Genomic DNA, 25,048 nt, shown 5'->3' on the forward strand with positions numbered 1-25,048 from the left:
ACCGTTTGACATATTGACTGTCCGCCATGTCCTACAATCGTATTAAATTTTTTAAATGCCTCTGGGCAAAGCATTTAATGCTTTTTATTGCCGTTTAAAGCCTTAATTTACGCAAAATCATTAATACACACAACCACACTTCAAGTTGATGGACATAACACTATATTGCTCATCATAACGCTGGTTTTTAGTCAATCACAAATTGTAATTATGTAGCATTGAGTTATACTTCCAGTGTGCTGTAATCGATAAGGGATTAACATTTCTCATATTGAACTTCTATTTAATTATTGTTACCCAATTTTGGCCTGAAAACACCCTCAGTTTGGGAAAACTTACTTAGGATTCCTTCAACTTTTTTCCGGTCAAGGATGCGCTTTCGTGTTCCTGCAGGTTTGTTTTCAGGGCGACCAAAAGGGACACTCCTCTACTGTAAAAAAGAGGTCAAATAGTGCGTGGAATAAACGCATACATTTGGGCTTTGAAGCATGTCTCATGGCAGCAAGGCGGAACGATGATATGAATACGCCGCTATCAGGAAAGAGCTCTTGCTGGTCCGATTAATGAGGGCCGTCGGTGTATTTGTCTCCAACGAGGTCGCAGGGAGTTTGAAGTACTCTGACCTGGCCCGGATCTGAAAGGGAAAAAATAGCACAAACAATACCAGAATGAGAAAATAATGTGTTCAGGGCCCAATCATAAGTTTAAGTAAACAAAACAATTACATCATGAATGAATTAGCATTGGGTACTTACCTATTTTCAAGAGGACTTCTTTGATTCGTTGCTTTTCTCGCCGGATTTTTTCCAACTCCTCCCTACATCCATCACATGGCGTCCATGATTTTTCTGCCTTTGGTTGATAACAGATAGTGTCCTCAACAGATGGGTTGAGTGCATCTCTCCTGTCTGGTGCCAGGAAAGCTGCGTTTTTATTCTCAGGTGGATTCACCCGGCTAGGTGGCAAGCTATTGTGTACGCCGGGTGAAGGACCAGAGGTGTTGTGGACATTTGGTGATGGGCCAGCGGTGTTGAAGTCGTGTGGGGATAGGCGGGGTGTACAGCCTCCAGAGTGTTCAACCTTCGGTGGTGAGGCCATTGGTTGATGGGCAGGATGCATGGTCTTCGTAGGGAAATGGACCTTTTATGTTGAGACCATATGGCAGGGGTGTCCAAACTTTTTCCACTGAGGGCCGCACACTGAAAAATCAAAGCAAGCGGGGGCCATTTTCATATTTTAAAAACCAATACAATAAATGTATAAAAAAAATATACAGTTAGGCCTCCACTTAGTTATGATCCCGGGACCCCAAAGGGTTTTGGTCAAAAAAAATATTAAAAATGTGTCATTATTCAGTATTATTATCATTATTCATGTTTTAAATCTCTAGATCAACATTAGGAAAAAAAAAATGGAAAAAACACAAAATATGCAATATTTTCATCCAATAACTTTTTGGGGTGGAATTTTTGAGATTATATAATAATTGGAGCCTTAATTTTGGATATTTAATCATTATTTTTTTTTGAGGAATGACACTTAAAAACAAATCACACTAAAATAATTGGGGATCCCAAAGTGTCCTACTCGTTAAAGTGTTAAAAAATAAATAATACATTTTTTTTACTGTTTACTTTTAGCACAATAATCTCGAGATCAACCTCAGATATATCCGTCAATTTTAGAACTTTTATTGTTGTTTAATTTTTCTGGTTTGTTTGTTTTAGGCCCTTCTTTAAAAAAAAAAAAAACAGCTCAGTTTTTTTATATGGCAAAACACAAAATATGCAACATTTTCCCCAAAAAATATCTTAAAGTGGAATATTTAACGTGACGTAATTGAAGTTTTGAATAGGTCAATAATTCAAAATGACATTGATTTTGATTCATTATTTTTTAAAGAAAGAAACAGCCTGCATGGCATCTTTGTGTTATTAAAGCATTGCAACATTTTCTTGTTACATTTCACCTGTTTGCGCTTTTTATCACTTTTTATTTTTTTCAGTTGTATTTTTAAAATGTGCCGTTAAAGAATGACCTGGGGGCCCCAAATGGCCCCCGGGCCGCACTTTGGACACCCCTGTCATATGGTGATAGGCTAGATATATGGCCTCCGTAAGGAAATTGACAATTGATGTGGAGGTCATACAGTGATGGGATGGCTGTATTGCCGCTGTAGGGTGATGGACCAATGGTTCCCTCTCTGGTAAACCTATCGTGATATTTCATTGAACAATAGATTACAATTGTATAAACCCAATTTGTCCATATATGTATATACAACATCAAAAGAGATGAGAAATACTGAACTACAAAAAAATTACTGAAATGACCTACAGTATATTTTAACCTGCAGCGGCCAAAGTGGACCTTAGTCTATGTGCAGTGAGGAGAACAAGTATTTAATAGACTGGTGGTTCTGTAAAATCTAAAACAAAACAAAAAATTACACATTTTATTATTTTCAAGTAACTTGCATTTTTTTTTCTCCACGGAATTGATCACCTAGTAACCTCTACTTCTCTGAAGTATCAAATATAAATTTCATGCAATAAGATGCAAATTAATTACTTTTAAAAAATTCATACAATGTGATTTTGCGGATTTTTGTTTTGGATTCTATCACTTACAATTGAAGTGTGCCTATAATGATATTACTAAAAATAATAATATAAGTAACAGACATCGAACTACAAAATCACCAATGTATAAATGATTTGTTCTCCTCATTCTATGATGGACAGTACCAATAATGAAAATAAATGTACCATGACCAAAATTGACTATATCTATAATCATTCTGTACAGTACTCCTTAACAAAAACATTTCACATCAAAGACAAAGGAACTGGACCAGTACTGAAGATGAAATCATCTTGACTGCAAGGAAATAGACAACTCACTTAGTCAACAATAACAAATAACAGATTTTTTTAATAGTAAGTGATACATAACATTGACTATCACGAAAAAGTTATTACTTTATATATCTCAGGATTATTTATGAAATGTACAATTAAGTATAAACTGTCAAACCAGTACTTATATTTTGTTTAAATATGTTTTTTTTTTTAAACTATTGCTTATTGAGATTTCTGCCCTACCTCCTTTCTCCACAAAGGAAGCACAGGCATGTGAGCACCCTTTGACAAAAGAGGAGGAAAATTCACAAAAAAGAGGAACATTTCCATCCGCATGTAGGGCTCCGACAAAAGCCCCGAAAATATTTTTTAAGAATCAATACTACATAGCACTGGGCCAATAAAACAATAATTATACATCGCAATACACATAATCATATCAATATTAAATGCTTTCGATAAAATATTGGAGCCAGCATGATTCGCTGCATGAGGTCACTCGCGCTTTGGGAACCCAGTAAACAGAAAACAGGAAGTGTCACTGAGCAATGGAAGTGACATGCTACAACAGACAATCAGTTAACAGTATTTACTGAGCAATGGAAGTGACACGCCAACAGCCAATCATGTAACAGTATCAACAACAAGTAAGCTAGCTCGATGATGATAATTATGCTAACTAGCAAGCCAAGCTTGTTTTGGTGTCCCTGTCCTGAAATTCAGTGCGGTGTTTAGGCAAGAGCAGCAGCAAGTACCAGCGGCCAAGGAGAGCGTTCCACAAATTTTGTTTGGATCCTATTTTTGGGATATTGTTTACTTAATTCATCCATGGAATTTTTGTTATTGTTGAACGCTCCGATCGGACAGGTTTTTACTGGACACATTTCCGATGAGTGTTGCTCTGAGAACCTACAAGTGTTTAGTTAATACTTGATTGCTGATAAGAAGTTAGCTCCGGATTTTTTGACACTCATCCTTGAACTCCCATCCTTAAACTACTTTTATTTATATTTATCATATTCTTATTTATATTTAATTGAAAAAAAAAACAAACGGAATTTATATTTTGACGTGAAACTGAATGTTTAAAAACTGTTAAGAAAGTACATATTGTGTAAATTTTTCTCAATAAAACTTGTTTATAAGATTTCAGTGTGTGTTCAAGTACTTCTTGAGCACATTCATCAATACTGTGATAACAATTGTAACCATGACATGAAATGTTCATTTTGTTACTCCCTAGTTTTGACACATGAGATTGTAGAGTGGATATTTACACTCTATGAACGTTTTGACCATAACTAAAAAGTAATAAAATGATGGCAACAAATTGTTTTCAGGGTCCACAAGTTCAGAACTTTTAATCCTGAAATCAGAGTGGATACAGATGTTGGGTTTTGGGCAACTTAATACATCAAATATTTGTATTTGTCATTAACATACTATTTACTGAAACAATGATTTGATGGCAAATAAAATAATGTTTAAATTAATGCTGTTTTTTTGGGTTTTGAAATTCACTAAATTTGCTAAAGATTAAACGTTTTGAACTTGTAGACCCATAGGGATGAGGTAATAAATGTCAAGCTTACCCATAGGCAGTGTTGCCGCCTGTTACAAGTCCCCCGTCACTTGATAGATTCAGCGCTGTAATATTATCATGTTCAGACAGTGGTTTCTGATCTACTGTAATGGTTTCAGACCCTGATGTTGAGTGTGATGGCTCACTGGCTTTCAACATATTTAAAAATAACTCCTGTGGAGTTTGGCAGCCTTTTGGTGACTGAGTCTGATCTTTTCCTAAAATATGTTCAACAGTTGCCCTATAAAATTTACTATCTGACCACTTTGCTAAAACAGAATCTCCTGTTTTAAGATCTAAGATCTGCACAGGAGCTTCATCTCTTGGCAAAATGTCTGCTCCTGTAAAGATTTTGCCGGTATAACCGTCCTCCCATCTGACAAATGCCAAACAATCTGAAAGAGAGAGTGCAAAAGAGAAAGTGTTTAAAATAGTTAATTTGAGTATAAAAAATTGGACTGGTATTTGTCATCTCATTTGGACATCAATGTTATGATTATTCCCTCTCCCCATCCCTATTTGCATTTTAAAGCAGATGCAGTAGGAAGAGCTTGCCCATCGCTGTCTTAGAGGTGTGTAGCCTCATTACAATTAGGGTATTGTTACCTAACTTCCTTGGGGCAACTTTCCCAAGGTGGTATTCTCAGCTGATATTTAAATACTACACAAACTAATAAAGTCCTTTTTCCAGTTTGTTAGCTACATGTACTGCAATTTGGCTTAACCGTAGTCCGCTTTGCCACACATACATAGAAACTTACCAGATTGCTTAATTGGGGGAGGAGAATTATGCAGGTCCTTCATTTTCTTTGTGGGAACTCTTAACCTCTTTCTTGTAGTCGTTTACTTTTGGTCCATGCTGTAAATGAAAAAATACATTTTGGATCACAAACTAAGGATAGGTTGATTGGCAACACTAAATTGACGCGTGTGTGAATGTTGTCTGTCGATCTAAGTTGACTTGTCCATGGTGTACCCCGCCTTTCGCCCGAGCGGAACTGGGATAGGACATAGCACCCCCACGACACGAAAGGGAAAAGCAGTAGAAAATATATGGATGGAACTATTATATAAATTGAAATTATTTACATATATGGGGTCACTCCATATGGATGGTAACTTTTAGGGTGAATCATATTTAACTTTTGTTAAAAACAAGTAAACAAAATTATAATTTATGATCGTTCTGGCTATAGTAAAAAAAAATCTTAAACCAGACAGTTTAATTCTTAGTTTAATTCGTATCTATTTTGATGTGCGGTGGGCTTGATGGCACCTTTTTATAATGGGGTACATTTTAGGAAAGTTATAGTATTTTTAACAAAAAGGTCATGAATATAATCTCGAGCCCCAATGACTTTGTATTGAAGAGGTTGACCATAATTAGTGCATTTTGACCAGGTTAACACAATCATAATTTTTTAAACATGTATCACAGGAAAACTATTCTTATATCATGTTGCTAGTCTTAACAAGACCTGACTGATAATACCGAATTCATTTAATGAATGTTTAACATTTTACACACATACCTACTTTATTTTCCTAAATATATACAGTTTATACAATCGATAGCATGATACAAAACATACTGTGCCTCTGCCAGCGAGTAAGCAAATATACTGCTGGTTTCAAAATGGCGGGGCAAATTAGTGAATCATTTAATACTTTTGGATGTAATCTCTTATTTATTGCAAATAGCCAGCCTTACCGATAAAATTCAACCCGGACCTCCTTTGTCGAGTGTCACTTTATCTACAACAGTATTATAAAAAACATTTTTAAGTTAAGCTCCCCAAATTAATATGCACTGTAGAATCCAATTGTGAAGGTCATTATGTATGCTAACATTACTTGTTGGGCAGACGCCATTATGGTTACCGCAGCCTCCTAAAGGACCGCTCCGTTGTCACAACAGTTAAATATTTTCATTTCACAACAGTTAAATATTTTCATTTCACAACATTACATGGTTGACCAACTAAAAAATATTAGCATACTTACCTCTCCAAGTCTCATGTCGCAAGCGTTGCGACTGTCGTTTCCAAAAACTTTCCCGCTTCTTCTTCTCTTTCTTCTTCGCTTTCTTCTTCTTCCTCGTTTTAGTTTAAGGTAGGCGCACAGACAAAGTTCAAATGTTACGCCACCTACTGTTTCCCCGCCTCTTCTTCTTCTTCTGACGTTAACTGACGGCAAACCACGCGTCATGTCCGCCGCCGTCTGATAGAAAGCGTAAATTTTCTAAATTTCCTTCCTTTGAAAGTTACTCATAGCCAAAAATGGCTATTTTCAGATGGTCATATAAGGAGAAAATCAACTTTATCTAAATTCTGAGATGTGGATCTCAACGACACTCTCGCGAGATTTGGCACGGCGCCCCATGAATCTGTCCAATCATATTTGCTCTACCTGAAAAACACGCATGCGCATTTAGTGGGCGGATGTGACTTGAAGAAACAATTCGGCACTGAAGGAATAACAACTGCAAGTAAGTAATACCATTTATTGTTTTTGTTTTGGTATTTAAATTACTTTAACATACACGAGTTAGTATTTTTTAAACTACTGTAACGTCACTGATTTACGGAAATATAGCTATAAATGCCGCATTCAACCTTGCTAGAAGCTATGAAAGTTACCTCCAGCGAGGCATCTCAAGTGATAAACTACACTTCATACATCCCATAGTGAAATAGCAATGATAGAAGTAAATGTTCAAAGAACATTTGAAGTTGAACAATATAAATTACTGAACATACACTGCTTCAACATAATATAGAGTTTTACATTTACAAGAAGTTCCACTGTATATTCCAGCAACCCTTGTCTGTATTTACATAGTATTGGAGTGTCGAAATGACAAAATGAAAACCTGGAAAACGATGGAGAAGAACTGGTAAAGAAGTCGACTCAAATAAATGATCAAGAAGGACTGTAAAGCTGGTAAGCAGACTGGCATAGTTGTGGTGCATTAAACTGGCAGCAGATATATGATATTTTATTTTTCTTCCTGCAGTCATGTCGTCCTGCAACCACCTATGTGAAGACTGATGAGCAATGGCTAAGTAAGTTACATGTATATGCGTTTTCTTTGTTTAAATGGATTAGTTCTGATTGAGATTTACAGACCAGATAGAAGGATAAAAAGCTGTCCACAGTTTGTCAGGAACAAGCATGGAAATATTGCTTTCTTTTACCCTGATTACAGTATGAAGAATGAAACTTGAAATATAAGTAATCTCAGCATGTGTAATTGATGTTTTTTGAATCTTTCACCTTCAAGTTAAGGCTGGTAGGTAACATCAGGTCATGATTAGGGATGTAACAATATCAACATTTCACTGTATGATATCGTCACAGTGTTAAAGCCACAATAAGATATTTTTACAAAAATGTCAAAGTCCAAAGACATGCACCTGGGGATAGGTTAATTGGCAACACTAAATGGTCCCTGGTGTGTGAATGTGAGTGTGAATGTTGTCTGTCTATCTGTGTTGGCCCTGCGATGAGGTGGGGACTTGTCCTGGGTGTACACCGCCTTCCGCCCGATTGTAGCTGAGATAGGCACCAGCACCCCCCGCGACTCCAAAGGGAATAAGCGGTAAAAAATGGATGGATGGATGGTGTTAAATGAAGTAGCAGGAATGTTTAGGATAAACACAATTACTATAATTGAACACAAACATAATGTTCATATGTTGTAGTCATATTTATTATTATAAACAGGTATTTCAGGTGCAAAGGAATGGTGCAGAATTCCAGAATTTCAAGTAACACACAAAAACAAACAAAAAACAAAACTTTCAAATATGTGTCTTTAAACTGACATTAACAGTAAACTTGCAGTGTAACTAATGTAGAACAATAATGTTTCTTTAGCCAAGAAACTATACTGTGTTTGTCTGGTATGTTTTTTTTTAATATAACTTGGTATTATTGTGGGTTTGATTACATTTTTAGCACATTCAACAATAATGCGATTATAATGCAAACAGTGATCATTTTGGTCACAGTAACGGTGATATGACATTTTGGTATTGTTACATCACTGCTGTTTAGTTTAGTGTTTTTTTTACTTTTAACTTCCTAAGAAACTGTCATTTGCAATGGAAATGTTAGTATTAGTTTGTAAAATACTGATTCTTAGGAATTAACTAATAATTTGACTTTTAATCATATAAATACCTCACAAATGGATATTGTCCCTTGCTTACGTCTTGGTTTCACATCAATGATATTTTCCAAATAATGGTTCTAAAATACAACTCATTCTAATATATTACTCATAGTCCCTAACTTATTGTAGACATTGTGGTGTGAAGTGTCGGCAAATTTCTTATTTTGTGCATGTCCACATTTCCTTTGGTGAGGTGCAACAGCTCTGGGCCGACTTGAAAATGGTCTGGATGAACGTGGCAAGCTTTACCTTGTATTATGCAGACTTTATTTAAGGTTAAACAAGCACGACAGTTATAGGCACAGAAATATTTCACAGCAACAATTCCTCGGATCACCGAAGCACAAACATTCCCGTCACTCCTGCACACTTCCACTTTTTCACCCCTATATAATGTCCCCTGTTTGAACTTTGTTGTCCCACACTACGCGGGTTATCATGGGAGATCGAGTTTACTTCTCAGATGAGCCCACTTAATATTGTCAGAAAAAAACACACCCACTGGAGTTCTCGTTTGATAGCGTCACACATCACGGCATTATTGTGAAAATTTTGAAACCAATGTAACGTAATATTTACAATAATGTTGCATCCCTCGTCAAGATCCTTTCTCATAGGTTTGGTTTGATGCTGTGTGTTTACTAAATCTTAGTCTTTTGAGTTTTTTGGTTCCTCTTCTTTGTGTCAGGGGATAGCAGCAGAATAACACTGAAGGAGGCGGTGCCTCCTGAAGGATCCCAAAACACTGCTCTTCAAATGGAACACATCCAACCTTCAGGTGACCGTGCAGGATGTACCACTCTGGAACATCAAGCCTCTCCCTACCTGCCAGGTACACCCACCGTCTTCTGTGTCTGACTATTGTTTTGTTGTGAATTTTGTCACGAAGCAAATCCTGCTAAAATATGACAAACTTTTGAGTGTAAGAATGTGAGCGATATGCTGAGATGTTATACGTTTTGCCTTTTGACAAAATGTTATAAAAAACCTTTAATGATTTGTATTCTATTTTAATTTCAGCACATGAAAATATTTCTACTTCTGACTATCAAAGACAATGGAAAAACATTTTCCAGAACAGCCCTCACAGATCCTCCTGATGGCCTAACAACTAAACTACATGTCGATGCTGAGTATGATTCATCTCAATCATTTGAGGAAGCTCTCCCTGATATAGGGGATTGGATGTACAATGACGGACATACGTTTTATGAAGGATTTGAAGATAGTTTGAGTGAGGAGTGTGCAGAAGAGTCAAATTTCAAGGACACAACAGACAAACCAATACATGACAATGCATCAGAAGCCATGGCAGAGTGCCTTCTGATCATCATGGGTTATGTAAACTGTCATAAAGTCACTGATAAGGCCCTAAGCGATATGCTCAAAATGTTCAAGTTGCTTTATCCCGATAGTCTGAACACAGACTGCTTAAACAGTGTGCAGAAGTTCAAAAACTTTTTTTATCCCACTCTGCATCATCGCTTATTATATTACATAAATCCTCCAGTAATTGTTTTGGGCCAATAGAAAGTAAACAAATAAAATGCCTGTTTTGTGGGACTAGTGTGTCAGAAGAAAGATTCTCATCCTTTTTTTTAAAGTATGTACAGATTGATTTCTTGTTTACCGTAGCACATTCATGTGCCAAATGGGCCCTTGTTCGTGAATTTAAACATGCAGGTTTTTCTTTGCTGCAAGATAGTGTAACATATGAGACATGCAGTTATGTTATTCCCCTATTGGAAACTTCTGCCAGTACAGTAGTATCCTTGGATGACATATTGGGTAAAGTTGTTTTCCTTGACTTCACATCTATGCTTGGCATTGTGTTTGCAGTTCATTTCCCCAACACACTTGAAAAGTTTTAGATAATTAAGAACTGAACTGGCCTAAGAAGCCACAAATCAATTTTTTGATCATTGTTATAAATGCTCTGAAAATACACACTGATGTGATGTTGCCGTGGATGCTGTAAAAGTCTGTAAATATGTACTGTATATGGAGTATCATTGTTGATTATGTTTTTGCATTGTGTGTAATATTTCAGTGGCCAATTTATTAAATTTACTTGTTTAATAAAACCACTGTCTTTTTTTAATGAATACATAGGCCTACTATGCTACTGTATTTTAATATTAGTCCTTATAATGGTGGTTGGAGAGCCAAATATCTTCTGAAGTGGTACCTTGTTAAAAGAGTTTGAGAACCACTGCTCTAGAAAGTTCACAAATGTTAAAAGCTCTTAAAAAGTGTCTTGTGATCATATCAGTATTGTTTGGGTTCAGTTTTAAATCTCACAATTGTAGTCACTGAGTTACTGTACATGGCGTGTGGATAAGAAATCAACAAATTAAGTAGAAAATTATTTAAACAAACCATTTAGATTACAGACCATTTATCCATATTGCCTGAATTAATTATTTTCTCCAAATGTTAGCGTGAGATAAACTGGAGTATGATTGAGGTATAATTAAACTGTGTCAATTAAAATGCATTTTTGAAATTATTTTTTCCAAGCCAGAAAACGGGTATATTACAACTCAAATAGTGAGCAGTGAGAGACAAAACCAAGTATATCTCTCACTCAGACATCATTGAGACATATTGAAACCAATGCTCATTGATTGTCTTTTTGCCGAAATAGCAAAGAGACATCTGAGAACTCAAACAGTGAGTAGTGAGAAATAAAACCATGTGCATCTCTCACTGAGTCATTATTGAGACATATTGGAGACCAGCTCATTCATCTCTCATTTTGGTCTTTGTTGAAATCGGAAAAAGAGATAACTGTTAGACAACTTTGAGATCTCTCACAGTGCTCACTGCGAGCCTTATTTCTCAGGAGCTACATTTGAAAAGAATGAGAAATCTACTTTGGTCTCGATTAGTGCTCTTTTATGTCTAGGAGATATATATAAGACATATATGAGATCTCATCTTCAATTTTGCTTTGCTATGGGCTAGCTCTAAGTTCATCAGGAGTACTGATGTTGTATAAAGCTGGGCCTGGATTTGGTTGCACATTGCCTGATAGCAGAAGTAAGAGCAATATAAAGATTTTCCGTTTCATATGGCAAGGTGACCTCATGACAACATTATTTGGCTTCACAATATCAAAATGAGTAATATCAGAAGGAGAAAACCATCTGTTTAGCACAGAAATACACCATAACTGAAGCTGGTTAGAATTATTTAGCACTGACCCACATGTGGATATCAATAACCTTTGTGTAAATGCTGTAGTTTCAAAGGACCAGGTGATTGTTATTGCGTTTGGTAGAGTTAAAGGTTGGTGGAGCACCTGGTCAGGTACCCCACTACAATTGCAGAAAACAAGTCCAGGAAAAAGCATTAATATTAAACAGAGAGCTTTTGTCAAAGTCATTGTTAAATTGTTTTACTACCTACCCAGGTCCAATAATCAAAGTTCAGATGTCCAAGCTACAAGAGTTGGAAGACCAAGCTAAGGCTAGCAGAGGCCCAGCTTTAGTCAGTCTGAGGCTAAGATGGATCCAGGCCGTGGAAGACAGAAGGCCAAGATGAAGCCAGTCGACTCAGACTGTAGGTAGTGGAAGGCCAAGCTGAGACTAGTATAGATCCAGACTGTGGCAGATGGAAGGCCAAAATTTCAGCTAGCAAAACATCTCCCGGCTTCTGCAGGTCAGAGGCCTCCAGGTTTCCAAATCCAACAAAAGCAGTCAGAAATACCACTTTTTGGAAGTAAGCCTTCAGTCATCAATTGTTACGCTTAAAACTAGTGCAATTTACTTAAATCGGCTAAAAAAAAGGGACTAAAACACATAGAAATTCAGACCACTTTGACAAGCAGACAAACAAAAGACAGTCCTGTCGGCCATCTTGGATTGGACATTCAACATTAACCCAATTTGGAAATCGGTCTGTCGTTATTTATATTTGTGGATTCACCTACTTTTGACGGAGGAAGAAGAAAGGCGGGTTTGCTGATTTTTGGAACGATTTTGCTTGAAGGACTCAGGTTAAAAAGGCATGAAAAAGAAAAAGGCAATTAGAAATATTATACATTATGTCCCATATAAGCTCATACACGACACATTCTACAGATAGTGTATAGAAAAAACCTAAATAGTGGAATAAAAGAGGTGAAAACATGTGAAATGGAACAAAGAAAAGTTGCATTGTTGAGTCTAATAAAGCTGCCATGCAGGTTGTTTTCTCTTTAAAGCTGTCATTGCTCAAAAATAATAATGAATCAAACTCAATGTTGTTACAAATTATTGAAACTAGTCATGGCTCCAATTACGTCACATACAAAATTTGACTTAAGAGTATTTTTATAGGATATTTAGTGTTTATCCTACAAAAAAAAGGGTTTTTGACTAATAGGGCAAAAAAAAAAAAAAAAAAAGGAATGAAGAAGCTGTCACGTACTTGCATGGCTGCTCTAGTTGTGACCCCAAGATGCAGGAGACAGGAGGACGACGTGCGGGTGAGAGTCTTTTAATTCCCACAGGGAGCACAAGGAGGTGCAGCAGGGAAGTGCACAGAAGCATAAGCAGCATACAGAAAAACCAAAGTAACGTTTCACAAAACAATCCTTGAGCCCTGACTGGAGGGCGAGGCAGGCATAAATCGAAGCCAGTTGATTAAAGTAAAAGTACCAATGATTGTCACACACACACTAGGTGTGGTGAGATTTTCCTCTGCATTTGACCCATCACCCTCACCCCATGACCAGGTGTGGCCAGGCTGCCAATCAGCGACAGGTGAGGAGGGAAAAGGACTCAGGGAGACAAGCAGGAAGTGGGACCAAAATAAGAGCGCTGACTAGGAGATAAACACAAACGCAAACGGACCGCGTGACACCTGACGTGACAGGTCGTCACAGAAACGAGGGATGGATCTGAAGTTTATCGAGGGACTTAAGTGTTGAAAGTAAAAATAAATGTTTGACTTATTTTTATGAGTGGGGCCCGTTTGGATCCTAATAATTTCAGTGGGACAAGTTTTAATTGTCATTGCTCAAAAAAAAATTATGAATTAAAATCGATGATGTTATGAATTATTGACATATTTAAGATTGCAATTACGTTTAGTAAAAACTATTATTTTGTGCTTTTGCCATAACAAAACAAGGTTTTGACAAAAATGGCGTAAATTATGAAAAAAAAAAGACTGATAAGGACGGATAAACCTGAAATTGATCAAGGGATTTAAGTGTTGAGTGAAAAAGTAAAAACATAAACAAAAATTACCTACTTCTACCATTTTTATGACTGAGACTCTTCCTGGTCCCCAAGAAAGCAGTGCGAGGCGAGTGGAGAAAAAAACGGATTTATTGACAGAGATGTGACACAATGTGATATTGATCATAAGCAGCGGCCTTTGAAAGAAAAGAAGAAATCCTCGTCATGACGTCAAGGCCATGAAACGTGCGATTTTACAGCCACCAACGTTTGATCTTGAAAGTCTTTTAACGGCCAAAGAAGAATACATGGAATAGCGTGAGGAGCAGTCGGACGAAGAACAAAGCACATCTCCATCTCATCTCCGAGTGTGATGACGTCCCTCAGCGATGGAGACATCTCCCTGTGTTCCAGTGCACAAAGCATCCTGGAGGAAGAAGACCACTCAGCACATTCCCGACAGAAGCAGGTGAATCCAAGTTGAACATCATCTTCACACAAGAACATTTGGAGGTGCAGACAGTCCATGTGAGCTTACTCAGCCTTCAGCCGCCTGCACGTTCTCGTCGAGCTCCACGCCGCCGTGGCGAGCTGCGGGACAAACGCAAACGGTGAAGGAAGAACATCCAGAAGGTGCCTCGTCACTCACATCAGATCTTTGAGGTGTGACTTGGAAACATGACGAGTCAGCACACTTGATGTCTCATTTGGCTGATCCTCATCATGAGGACTCCTGTCAAAAGTGAGATATGCCAGACTTTGTATTGCGTGTGCTCACAGGAGGGACTTTTATTGTGAAGGAGTCAGCTCCAGTTGGGCTTTTCCGGCTAAACTTGTAACAAAGGTCCACATCAGACCTCCATGTGAGTGACGCTTCACCACGGCTTTGTTTCTTGCGGCTCAAAGAAAAGATGTTTTACTTACCAGCTGGATCGTACTGGGCTGAAATGAAAGAGAAACAAGGTGAAGTGGACTTTTCCCCTCACGTCACGCCGTGTTTCTACGTGAGAGTGTGCGCTCTGTCTCTGTGGATCTTTGAGTGTTTGGCTGGAAGGCAACTAAAAGATGGCCGCACCTTTGCAGCCCGGATGAAAGCATCAACTCACGGCCTGGACCGAGTGCACCGAGAAGAAGAAGACAGAGGACATTGGCGTCCCTCACCTTGTCTGTTTCTGTGACGCCTGACCATGACCATGATGATGATGATGATGATGATGGCCGCCACAGCGAGGACCGCCGCCGTGGCAGCGAGGGCGACGCTCAAGTTGTCTGTGGAGAGCAAAAAAGCACAAGTGGAGTGACAAAGCATGAAGAGGAAACCTTCATGACTACTTTGCATGCAGACGTCAAGCGTTGTCATGGTGACATGGATCAATAATGGTGACAGGTGGACTTGTGATGGGAAACATCTCCAACTAAATGTGTCTTTCTCACCTTCATGGCTTGCGTTGCTCAGGATGCTTCTTCTCTCCAGCTTGGTGACCAAGTCCTCCTTGACGCCTGACAGCTGAAACACACATTCGTACTTGCCCTCCACGTCGGCCGTCACCTCCACTTTCAGCGCCACCGACATCTGGAAGGTTCCGTCGTGGTTGGGGAGTATCTCTCCGTGCTCCACGTCCTCGAAGATCTGCTCGCCGTCTTTCCTCCAAAACAGGTCGGCACCGTCGGGGTAGAAACCTGTCGCCATGCAGCTGACCGGAGAGGACGGCGTCTTCTGGAGCAGGAACACCTCTGGAAGCTCTGCACAGGAAGTGATGTCACGTGTGAACACAGGACAACGTGGGGAGAAGGTGTGGATGGAGAGAAGGTGGGGATGGAGGTAAAGATGGAGAGAAGGTGTGGATGGAGAGAAGGTGTGGATGGAGAGAAGGTGTGAATGGAGAGAAGGTGTGAATGGAGGTAAAGATGAGAAGATGTGGATGGAGAGAATATGGAGAAAAGGTGTGGATGGAGGCAAAGATGGAGAGAATGTAATAACGGAGGTAAAGATGGAGAGAAAGTGAGAACAGAGGTAAATATGGAGAGAACGTGTGGATGGAGGTAAAGATGGAGAAAAGATGAGAACAGAGGTAAAGATGGAGTGAAGGTGTCGATGGAAAGAAGGTGTCAATGGAGGTAAAGACGGAGAAAATGGAGGTACAGAGAGAAGATGAGAACGGAGGTAAAGATGGAGAGAAGATGAGAACGGAGGTAAAGATGGAGAGAAGATGAGAACAGAGGTAAAGATGGAGAGAAGGTGTGGAGGGAGGTAAAGATGGAGAGAAGTTGAGAATGAGGTAAAGATGGAGAAAAGGAGAGAATGAGATAAAGATGGAAAGTAAGAGTGGACAGCGGTAAAGATGGAGAGAAGGTGAGGATGGAGGTAAAGATGGAGGGAAAAGGAGAGAACGGAGGTAAAGATGGAGAGAAGGTGAGAATGAGGTAAAGATGGAGAGAATGAGGTAAAGATGGAGAGAAAGTGTAGATGGAGGTAAAGATGGAGAGTAAGAGTGGACGGAGGTAAAGATGGAGAGAAAGTGAGGATGGAGGTAAAAATGGAGGGAAAAGGAGAGAACGGAGGTAAATATGGAGAGAAGGTGTGGATGGAGGTAAAAATGGAGAGAAGGTGAGAATGAGGTAAAGATGGAGAGAAAGTGTAGATGGAGGTAAAGATGGAGAGTAAGAGTGGACAGAGGTAAAGATGGAGAGAAATTGAGGATGGAGGGAAAAGGAGAGAACGGAGGTAAATATGGAGAGAAGGTGTGGATGGAGGTAAAGATGGAGAGAAGGTAAGAATGAGGTAAAGATGGAGAGAGTGAGGTAAAGATGGAGAGAAGGAGAGAATGAGATAAAGATGGAGAGAAAGTAAGAATGAGGTAAAGATGGAGAGAATGAGGTAAAGATGGAGAGAAGGAGAGAATGAGATAAAGATGGAGAGAAAGTGTAGATGGAGGTAAAGAAGGACAGTAAGAGTGGACAGAGGTAAAGATGGAGAGAAAGTGAGGATGGAGGTAAAAATGGAGGGAAAAGGAGAGAACGGAGGTAAATATGGAGAGAAGGTAAGAATGAGGTAAAGATGGAGAGAATGAGGTAAAGATAGAGAGAAGGAGAGAATGAGATACAGATGGAGAGTAAGAGTGGACAGCGGTAAAGATGAAGAGAACCTGAGGATGGAGGTAAAGATGGAGGGAAAAGGAGAGAACGGAGGTAAATATGGAGAGAAGGTAAAGATGGAGAGAAGGTAAGAATGAGGTAAAGATGCAAGAGAAGGAGAGAATGAGATAAAGATGGAGAGAAGGTGAGGATGGAGGTAAAGATGGAGAGAAGATGAGAACACAGGTTAGGATGGAGAGAATGTGAGGATGGAGGTAAAGATGGAGAGAATGAGAGAATGAGGTGAAGAGTATAAAGAGACAGGGTGTAATGTCAGTAATGTTCCTATAGGGGGAGTGCTAACAAGTTAAAAGGTGAAAGTACATGTTGTGTTTCTACCTGTTCTCATTAGGACCTCCTTCCCATTGTTCACATGCTTCTTCAAGTAAGAAGGACATATCTCAGTGTAGTAAAACTTCTTGTCATCTAGTAGATGTTTGTCCTGGTCCCACTTGAGTTTGGTGGGGAAAGCTTGTTGTTTTGCTGCAGTAAATGTCCATGTCTTCATGTCCAACGATATGAAATCTTCTCCATCATAACCTTCCTGACGCCAACCTTTAACTTCATCAGTCTCATCATTCCATTCACATCCAGACATCAACTGGAGAATGTGAACACCTGAGACACACACAGTGTTGTAAAGCAGAGTGACACACACACACACACACACACAGACACACACACAGACACACACACAGACACACACACACACACACACACACACACACACACACACACACACACACACACACACACACACACACACACACACAGTATTAGTGTAGGTTATTATGGGATGGACAGAGACAAGTATCAGTGCAGTAATGTGTGTTTACTACAGTATAAAAAGAGTACATCAAATACATTTAAGTAGTAGAAAGTTCAACATAAACAAACCTCCAGTTTGGTTGAAACGCTTCTTAAAAACTTCAAGGTTGTGTTTGCCAGTCAACTCACTAACAACATTGATCTCTGTTTCTCTCTGCCAGTATTTTGGATCCTCTGCTGTGATTTTGTTCATCCAGTCCTGTTTGGCTTCTGCTTTCCTGCTGTTGCTGTCATAGTGAGAAATCTGAACTCCATCAACATAACCAACACTCACATACTCTGGGAAGTTTGGAACTTGAGAGGACGCAGTGTGGAAATACTGCAGCGTGTGAATCACTGAAAGAAGAAAACAACAACAGGATGACTTTTTATTATTTTGTTTCATGTTCAACAATCTTGCACTGTGAATATTTTAGCTCCTTCCGTCTTCAGTCGGGTCTTAAAGTGAACATCAAACACTGCTAGATATCACAGTCAAGACTCACATGTTCTATGACAAATACAACATATTAATAATATTACTAACATCTGTTGACAGTTTGAACATTTTGAAAATAAACATATATTTTCTGCAATGGAGGCTGAATAAAAAGTACAACAGAGTTGAACACAACCTGTTCTGCCCATTTGATGTCGACTCTTACTGACATCTTGTGGCGGGGTGATGTTACTACACTTGATTAGTTTCTGACACTTCCGTGTTTGAAGATTCGTGTTCGTTCTTACAAGCCTTGGAAAAAATAAGTCTTTGAATAAGAAACACTAAAGTCAAAATAAATAAAGAGCTTAAATGGATTTCTCTGCTTCTGTAACCTTCTTGGAACATTATGAATTTTTACTGGGAAAAAGGGAAAACAATAAAATATGTTTAAAAAGAACCAGGATTAATGAATAAAGCTCCTAAATAATACAACAATAATTAATCAATAAGTAACAGAAACTATCAGAAGTCAACTAAGTGAAGGCACAAAGAGGATTTATGAATAAAATATTAATAAACTTGTAAAAAGGACTTACCAGGCGTCACGCTGTGCATTTGCACGACCAGAAGAAAGAATAAAAACAAGTTCATGATGTCAGCGCGAAACAAAAAGATGTTTGCCACTTTTAATCCCGCAGAGAAAGACAAAAGTGACGAACACTCGCTTGACTCGCAAACAGGAAAAATGAACCAGGAACTGTCGAGGCTCTTTTTATAATACTCCACCTGAGCCAATGAGGAGTCAGCATTCTGTGACGTCACAGTGAGGAGAGAAAACGAAACGCTATTCTGCACAGAAAAGTGGCAGCAGTCAACTGACAAGAAGTCTTCTACTGGACTCACTAGAGAGCGCCCCTTGTGGCCACGTCAGGTAAATGCTTGTGTGGCTTTTCTGGGAAATCACGTGACTTGACAACAAAAAGGTTTGTCAAGTTGGCCGCCAAACTTGGAAAGAAAAGAAAGAAAGAGGAATGAAGGTGAGATTGAGAGTTAAAAGTAATGACAGGGCTGGAACATCCGATCAGTGATCGTATTGTAGTCCTCTCAAGAAAGCATCAATACAAATAATGATTGATAGACATAAAGTCGCTACACCGCAGGACATCCTCACTTCTTTTTATTTCACGTCTTAACTTTCACCTCCGTTATGTCTCCCAAGCGTGAGGCGTCCCACCTCCGGTAACGGGACACGCATCTGCCTCGCATGGGTTCGATTCCCGGCCAGGGTTGCATCAGGAAGTTTCATCCTGAGTAAAAAAGTCAGCAGAAAGCCTTCATGAGATGGACTCGCTGTGGCCAAAGTGCTGAACGTGGGGGAAAAGTGTGAGGCAGACGCTTCTGCTGGCAGAATATCAAAGAAAGTGAAAGTACAAGTAGACACGGTAAAGCCAAACATTGAACTCGATGGTGATCATTTTTATTTTTATTTTGTCGTACCTGTCAAAGGTGAACACACTTATCCACGTAGGTGAGTAGTAACGAGTTACATTTACTTAGATAAGAAACACAACTTTTACTTTGCTATATAACATATTCAATATATGTATAAAAATATACATTTAGGTCTCCACTCAGGCTTCATCCCAGGGACCCCAAAGGATTTTGTTCAAAAAAATATTTAAAATGTGTCATTATTTTGTATTATTATTATTCCAGGTTTAAATCTGTAGATCAACATTAGGTCTATCTGTCAATATAACCTTTTCAAAGATTTAAGTTGTATGCCCTTTTTGTCAAAGAAAACCGTCTTTTGTTATGGAAAAAAACACAAAATATGCAATAGTTTCCCCCAATAGAATTTTAAAGTGGAATATTTGAGAGTATATAATAATTGGAGGCTTAAAAATTTCAACAAATAAAAATATTGATTTTAATGTATTATTTTGGGCTTCACGGTGGCAGAGGGGTTAGTGCGTCTGCCTCACAATACTAAGGTCCTGCAGTCCTGGGTTCAAATCCAGGCTCGGGATCTTTCTGTGTGGAGTTTGCATGTTCTCCCCGTGAATGCGTGGGTTCCCTCCGGGTACTCCGGCTTCCTCCCACTTCCAAAAACATGCACCTGGGGATAGGTTGATTGGCAACACTAAATTGGCCCTAGTGTGTGAATGTGAGTGTGAATGTTGTCTGTCTATCTGTGTTGGCCCTGCGATGAGGGGGCGACTTGTCCAGGGTGTACCCCGCCTTCCGCCCGATTGTAGCTGAGATAGGCGCCAGCGCCCCCCGCGACCCCAAAAGGGAATAAGCGGTAGAAAATGGATGGATGGATGTATTTTTTTTTTTTTTTTTAGCAATGACACACAAAAAAATCCTACTGAAATTATTGGGGATCCAAAAGTGTCCTACTTATTAGAAATAAAAAAATATATTTTTTCTTACAGTTTACTTTAAACACAATCGTCTTCATATCAACTTCAGATCCATCAATCAATTATATGTATATATATATATATATATATATATATACATATATATATATATATATATAAGCAGACCCAACTGCTCTTGGGAAGAAAACATATACGAGGCTCTTATCACTGATAAAGAGTTTGGAGCAACTGAGCTTAAGGAGGTATTTATCACAGAGATACATTTTTTATGATTTGGGCTCAGAGATAGCAAAGTATCTATAAGAGTTTCCGGAGGACGATTTGGGAAGTGTGGGAACTGGGCGTGATAAATAATTATATTCGCATTTCCTCCCAGTATTGTGGGAGTTTTAATGATCAGCATATATTTTGCATGTTAATGAAGACAGAGACCCAAAATTGCACGCCTTATTCTGCTCACTTAAGAGACACAATCCACTTTGCACAGGTTTAGTAGATCAGCTCTGCGTGTGCTATCGGGTTTGCACGTCTTTTAGTACACGCAAACCTTTAATAAATCAGGCCCTATGAGTCCAACTCCATCCTGGAGACGAGGATTGCACTTTGTCAGGCCTCTACCTTCACACCTGTGCAACTTGGGTGTGCCACCTGAAGACTAAGCACAAAATAACCACAAGAAGGTGCCAATCTCTCAGGAGGGGAAGTACAAATTATTAATTAATCCAAGATGGCGGAATAGAGCATGTCGAAAAACTGAAGCTCCCCTGCATGCTCTAAAACAGGGGTGCCCATTACGTCGATCGCGATCGACTGGTGGATCTCGGAGGGTGTGTCAGTCGATCTCAAGCCAGGCATTAAAAAATAGACATAAAAATGAGCAATCATCAATCATACCAAGACTTCACTTTCGTCAGTTGTTTGACATTCTCGGCACCCGAGGATCTTGTGAGATGACGCTGGCTGCTGCGAGCTCATATTTAAGAAAGAAATCACTAACAGGGCGGACGCAGAGAAACACATTTTATTTCTAGAGACTCCGTACCTACTGTCAAAACTCTAAAGACCGACTGCACAGTTCCTGTCTTCACCATAAAAGACCTGTTTCATCCTGCCTGTGCTAACAAAATAAGAGTCTCAGAAAGCTAGCGTGCACAAGCTAGCAAGCTACGGAGTTTGATGCCAATGTATTTCTCCCCCGCCCTCAGCGACCGCTTTCTCACTTGCTTGCCCACCCGCACACTCACTGACGTCACTCACCTGCTGCCAGACATTAAAGGGCCACACACATATGCTACTCTCATAACAAAGTGTTTAAAAACGAGTATGCAAGTTGGACAAATGAGATGCCAAATCCAACCACTTTCATGTGGTATTGGACAGAAAGGAGGACTTTTTTTTTCCTCCATTTGAAAATGTGGACGTTATCAGCACTACAATATCGCTAAAATTCGCTCCATTCTGTCCACTAAAGACGCTGAGATCATTATCCATGCGTTTGTTACGTCTCGCCTCGATTACTGTAACGTATTATTTTCGGGTCTCCCCATGTCTAGCATTAAAAGATTAGAGTTGGTACAAAATGCGGCTGCTAGACTTTTGACAAGAACAAGAAAGTTTGATCACATTACGCCTGTACTGGCTCACCTGCACTGGCTTCCTGTGCACTTAAGATGTGACTTTAAGGTTTTACTACTTACGTATAAAATACTACACGGTCTAGCTCCAGCCTATCTTGCCGATTGTATTGTACCATATGTCCCGGCAAGAAATCTGCGTTCAAAGGACTCCGGCTTATTAGTGATTCCCAAAGCCCAAAAAAAGTCTGCGGGCTATAGAGCGTTTTCATTTCGGGCTCCAGTACTCTCGAATGCCCTCCCGGTAACAGTTCGAGATGCTACCTCAGTAGAAGCATTTAAGTCTCACCTTAAAACTCATTTGTATACTCTAGCTTTTAAATAGACTCCCTCTTTAGACCAGTTGATCTGCCGTTTCTTTTCTTTTTCTTCTATGTCCCACTCTCCTTTGTGGAGGGAGTCCGGTCCGATCCGGTGGCCATGTACTGCTCGCCTGTGCATCGGCTGGGGACATCTCTGCGCTGCTGATCAGCCTCCGCTTGGGATGGTTTCCTGCTGGCTCCGCTGTGAACGGGACTCTCGCTGCTGTGTTGGATCCGCTTTGGACTGGACTCTCGAGACTGTGTTGGATCCATTATGGATTGATCTTTCACAGTATCATGTTCCCATATGTTCTCATAGTCATCAGTATCATCAGTATCACAGTATCATGTTCTCATAGTCACCAGTATCATCAGTATCACAGTATCATGTTCTCATAGTCATCATTGTCACCGACGTCCCACTGGGTGTGAGTTTTCCTTGCCCTTATGTGGGCCTACCGAGGATGTCGTAGTGGTTTGTGCAGCCCTTTGAGACACTAGTGATTTAGGGCTATATAAGTAAACATTGATTGATTGATTGATTGATACTGTCTAATTCCAATCAATGCAAGTCATCAGAATCAAATACACCAACTTATATTCTTGTCTTCATGAAAGAAAGGAATCTATGTGTGTTAAACATGCTTGTATTATCATTAAACACCATTAACTTGTTAACAAAAATGTCTCTTTCATGATTAAATAAATATAAATTATAAATAGGAATGAGGTAGATCTCCTCGACTTGGTCAATTGAAAAGTAGCTCGCCTGCAGAAAAAGTGTGAGCGCCCCTGCTCTAAAAAAACCCTAAAAGAATCTCTATGCTACTTTGATTTCTGCCATAACTTTTTGTCTTTCATTAACAACACTTTGTCATTTTTCGCACACCCGCTACAAAAGTTCAAGTTCAATGAAAAAGGCAACAAAGGACTCGGGATCGTCCTCGTCTCAAACACCTGTCGTCACTGAGGCCTATCTTGAGACTTTACTCAGGAAATGTTTTAATGAGGCTGAGGATAGATCCCAAAAGCGATTGGAGGAACAACTTGGCTCAATTCATGACACTTTAGCCATGCACGCTGCCGACATTGAAACTGTCCGCAATGAGGTGTCTTCAATTAAATCACGAGTCCATAGCAATGAGGAAGCTGTGCTCAATTTCTCCAAAACGCTCACGCAGATTGAGAAAAAAAATGACAGATCTCGAGGGAGAATATTAGAATCATTAACATCAAGGAAGGCGAAGAAGGAAATAAGTAATGTTCTCAAATTAATTAAACCTAATGAAGTTGATCTATTTTGTTGGAACCCATATTGACGATCAGATAATAATTTGTGCTTTTCACTGAAGCCACGAAGTCTATTATCGAATAATTTTTCCAATATTTTTGATAACTGTGGCAGAAGGGAGACGGGCCGGTAATTAGTGAAGTGATGTTTGTCTCCAGATTTGAAGATGGGGATGACTTTCGATAGTTTCATTTGTGAAGGAAATTGTCCAAGTCGAAAAGATAAATTGCAGATGTGTGTGAATGGTTTGATGATTTCTTCCGCTACGTTCCGGACTGTCCTCATGTCGAGGTCATGGACGTCACGTGATGTTTTGTTCTTGCTTTTCTGAATGACCTCCAAGACTTCCTTTTCGACAGTCGGAGTAAGGAACATCGAATAAGGATTTTTTTCAATAAATTCCATGGGCTGTTCATCATCAATTGGTATTTTTTTTGCCAGCTTAGGCCCAATATTAACAAAAAACATATCGAAGCCGTCAGCAATCATTTTCTTGTCAGTTATGATTAGGTCGTTCTCAACAAAAAACTCCGGATAACAAGGACTATTTGAACCATGCCCAATAATTGTATTTAATACCTTCCAAATTCCCTTTATATCCTTTTTCTTTTGGATTGATAGTTTGGTGGTGTATTATTTCCTGCTTGCTCTTAATATGCTGGTTAATTTATTTTTATATGTTTTGTACTTTTGTTCTGTTTCTATGGTTTGTTGCCTAAAAAAAAGTCCTATATAAATAATTTTTCTTTTTGCAAGCGTTCGCAAGCCCTTTGGTTATCCACGGAGTTTTTTTTGGAGTTACTTATAGTGCATTTTTTGATGGGGCAGTGTGTATCATAAAGTGAGAAAAAAATGTCATGAAATAAATTATAAGCTGCATTTATATCTGACGTTTGAAAAACAGAATCCCAGTTTTGTTTCGCTAAATCATTTTTAAGTGCTGTTAATGATTGTTCTGTTGTGGCTCTTTGATAATATTCACTATTTACAGGTTTGGATGTTTTGCAGTTATTATTGTACACCATGAACACCGGTAAATGATCACGGACGTCACTCACTAACAAGCCTCCAGTTACAGTCTGATCCACAATGTTACAGAATATGTTGTCAATAAGTGTGGTGCTGTGTGTTGGGATTCTTAGCTGTCTTAGCTGTCCGCCAACATCCCCAAGTGGTTCCCTGCCCTGGCTGCTAATCCTCCGGAGCTCATGCAGGCCCATCGCATCGGCCCCCCGCGCCAATCTGCCCGTCCCAGGACGATG

The 25,048-nt window shown here is 39.2% G+C and overlaps 2 protein-coding genes across 2 annotated transcripts in view; both read right to left on the reverse strand.

The window, feature by feature from the left end:
• Positions 1–25,048, reverse strand: part of LOC133550468 (class I histocompatibility antigen, F10 alpha chain-like) — a 229,834-nt gene that overhangs the window by 51,862 nt on the left and 152,924 nt on the right. The window lies entirely within an intron of this gene.
• Positions 17,141–19,509, reverse strand: LOC133551938 (class I histocompatibility antigen, F10 alpha chain-like). Its single transcript, XM_061899150.1, has 3 exons — positions 19,373–19,509; positions 17,821–18,087; positions 17,141–17,541 (listed from the first exon to the last, which is right to left on the reverse strand). Exons 1-3 carry the CDS (start codon positions 19,476–19,478, stop codon positions 17,231–17,233), a joined length of 684 nt encoding a protein of 227 aa, XP_061755134.1. The 5' UTR covers positions 19,479–19,509; the 3' UTR covers positions 17,141–17,230.

This window comes from Nerophis ophidion, linkage group LG04 (assembly GCF_033978795.1).
Source record: "Nerophis ophidion isolate RoL-2023_Sa linkage group LG04, RoL_Noph_v1.0, whole genome shotgun sequence".
Classification (NCBI taxonomy): domain Eukaryota; kingdom Metazoa; phylum Chordata; class Actinopteri; order Syngnathiformes; family Syngnathidae; genus Nerophis; species Nerophis ophidion.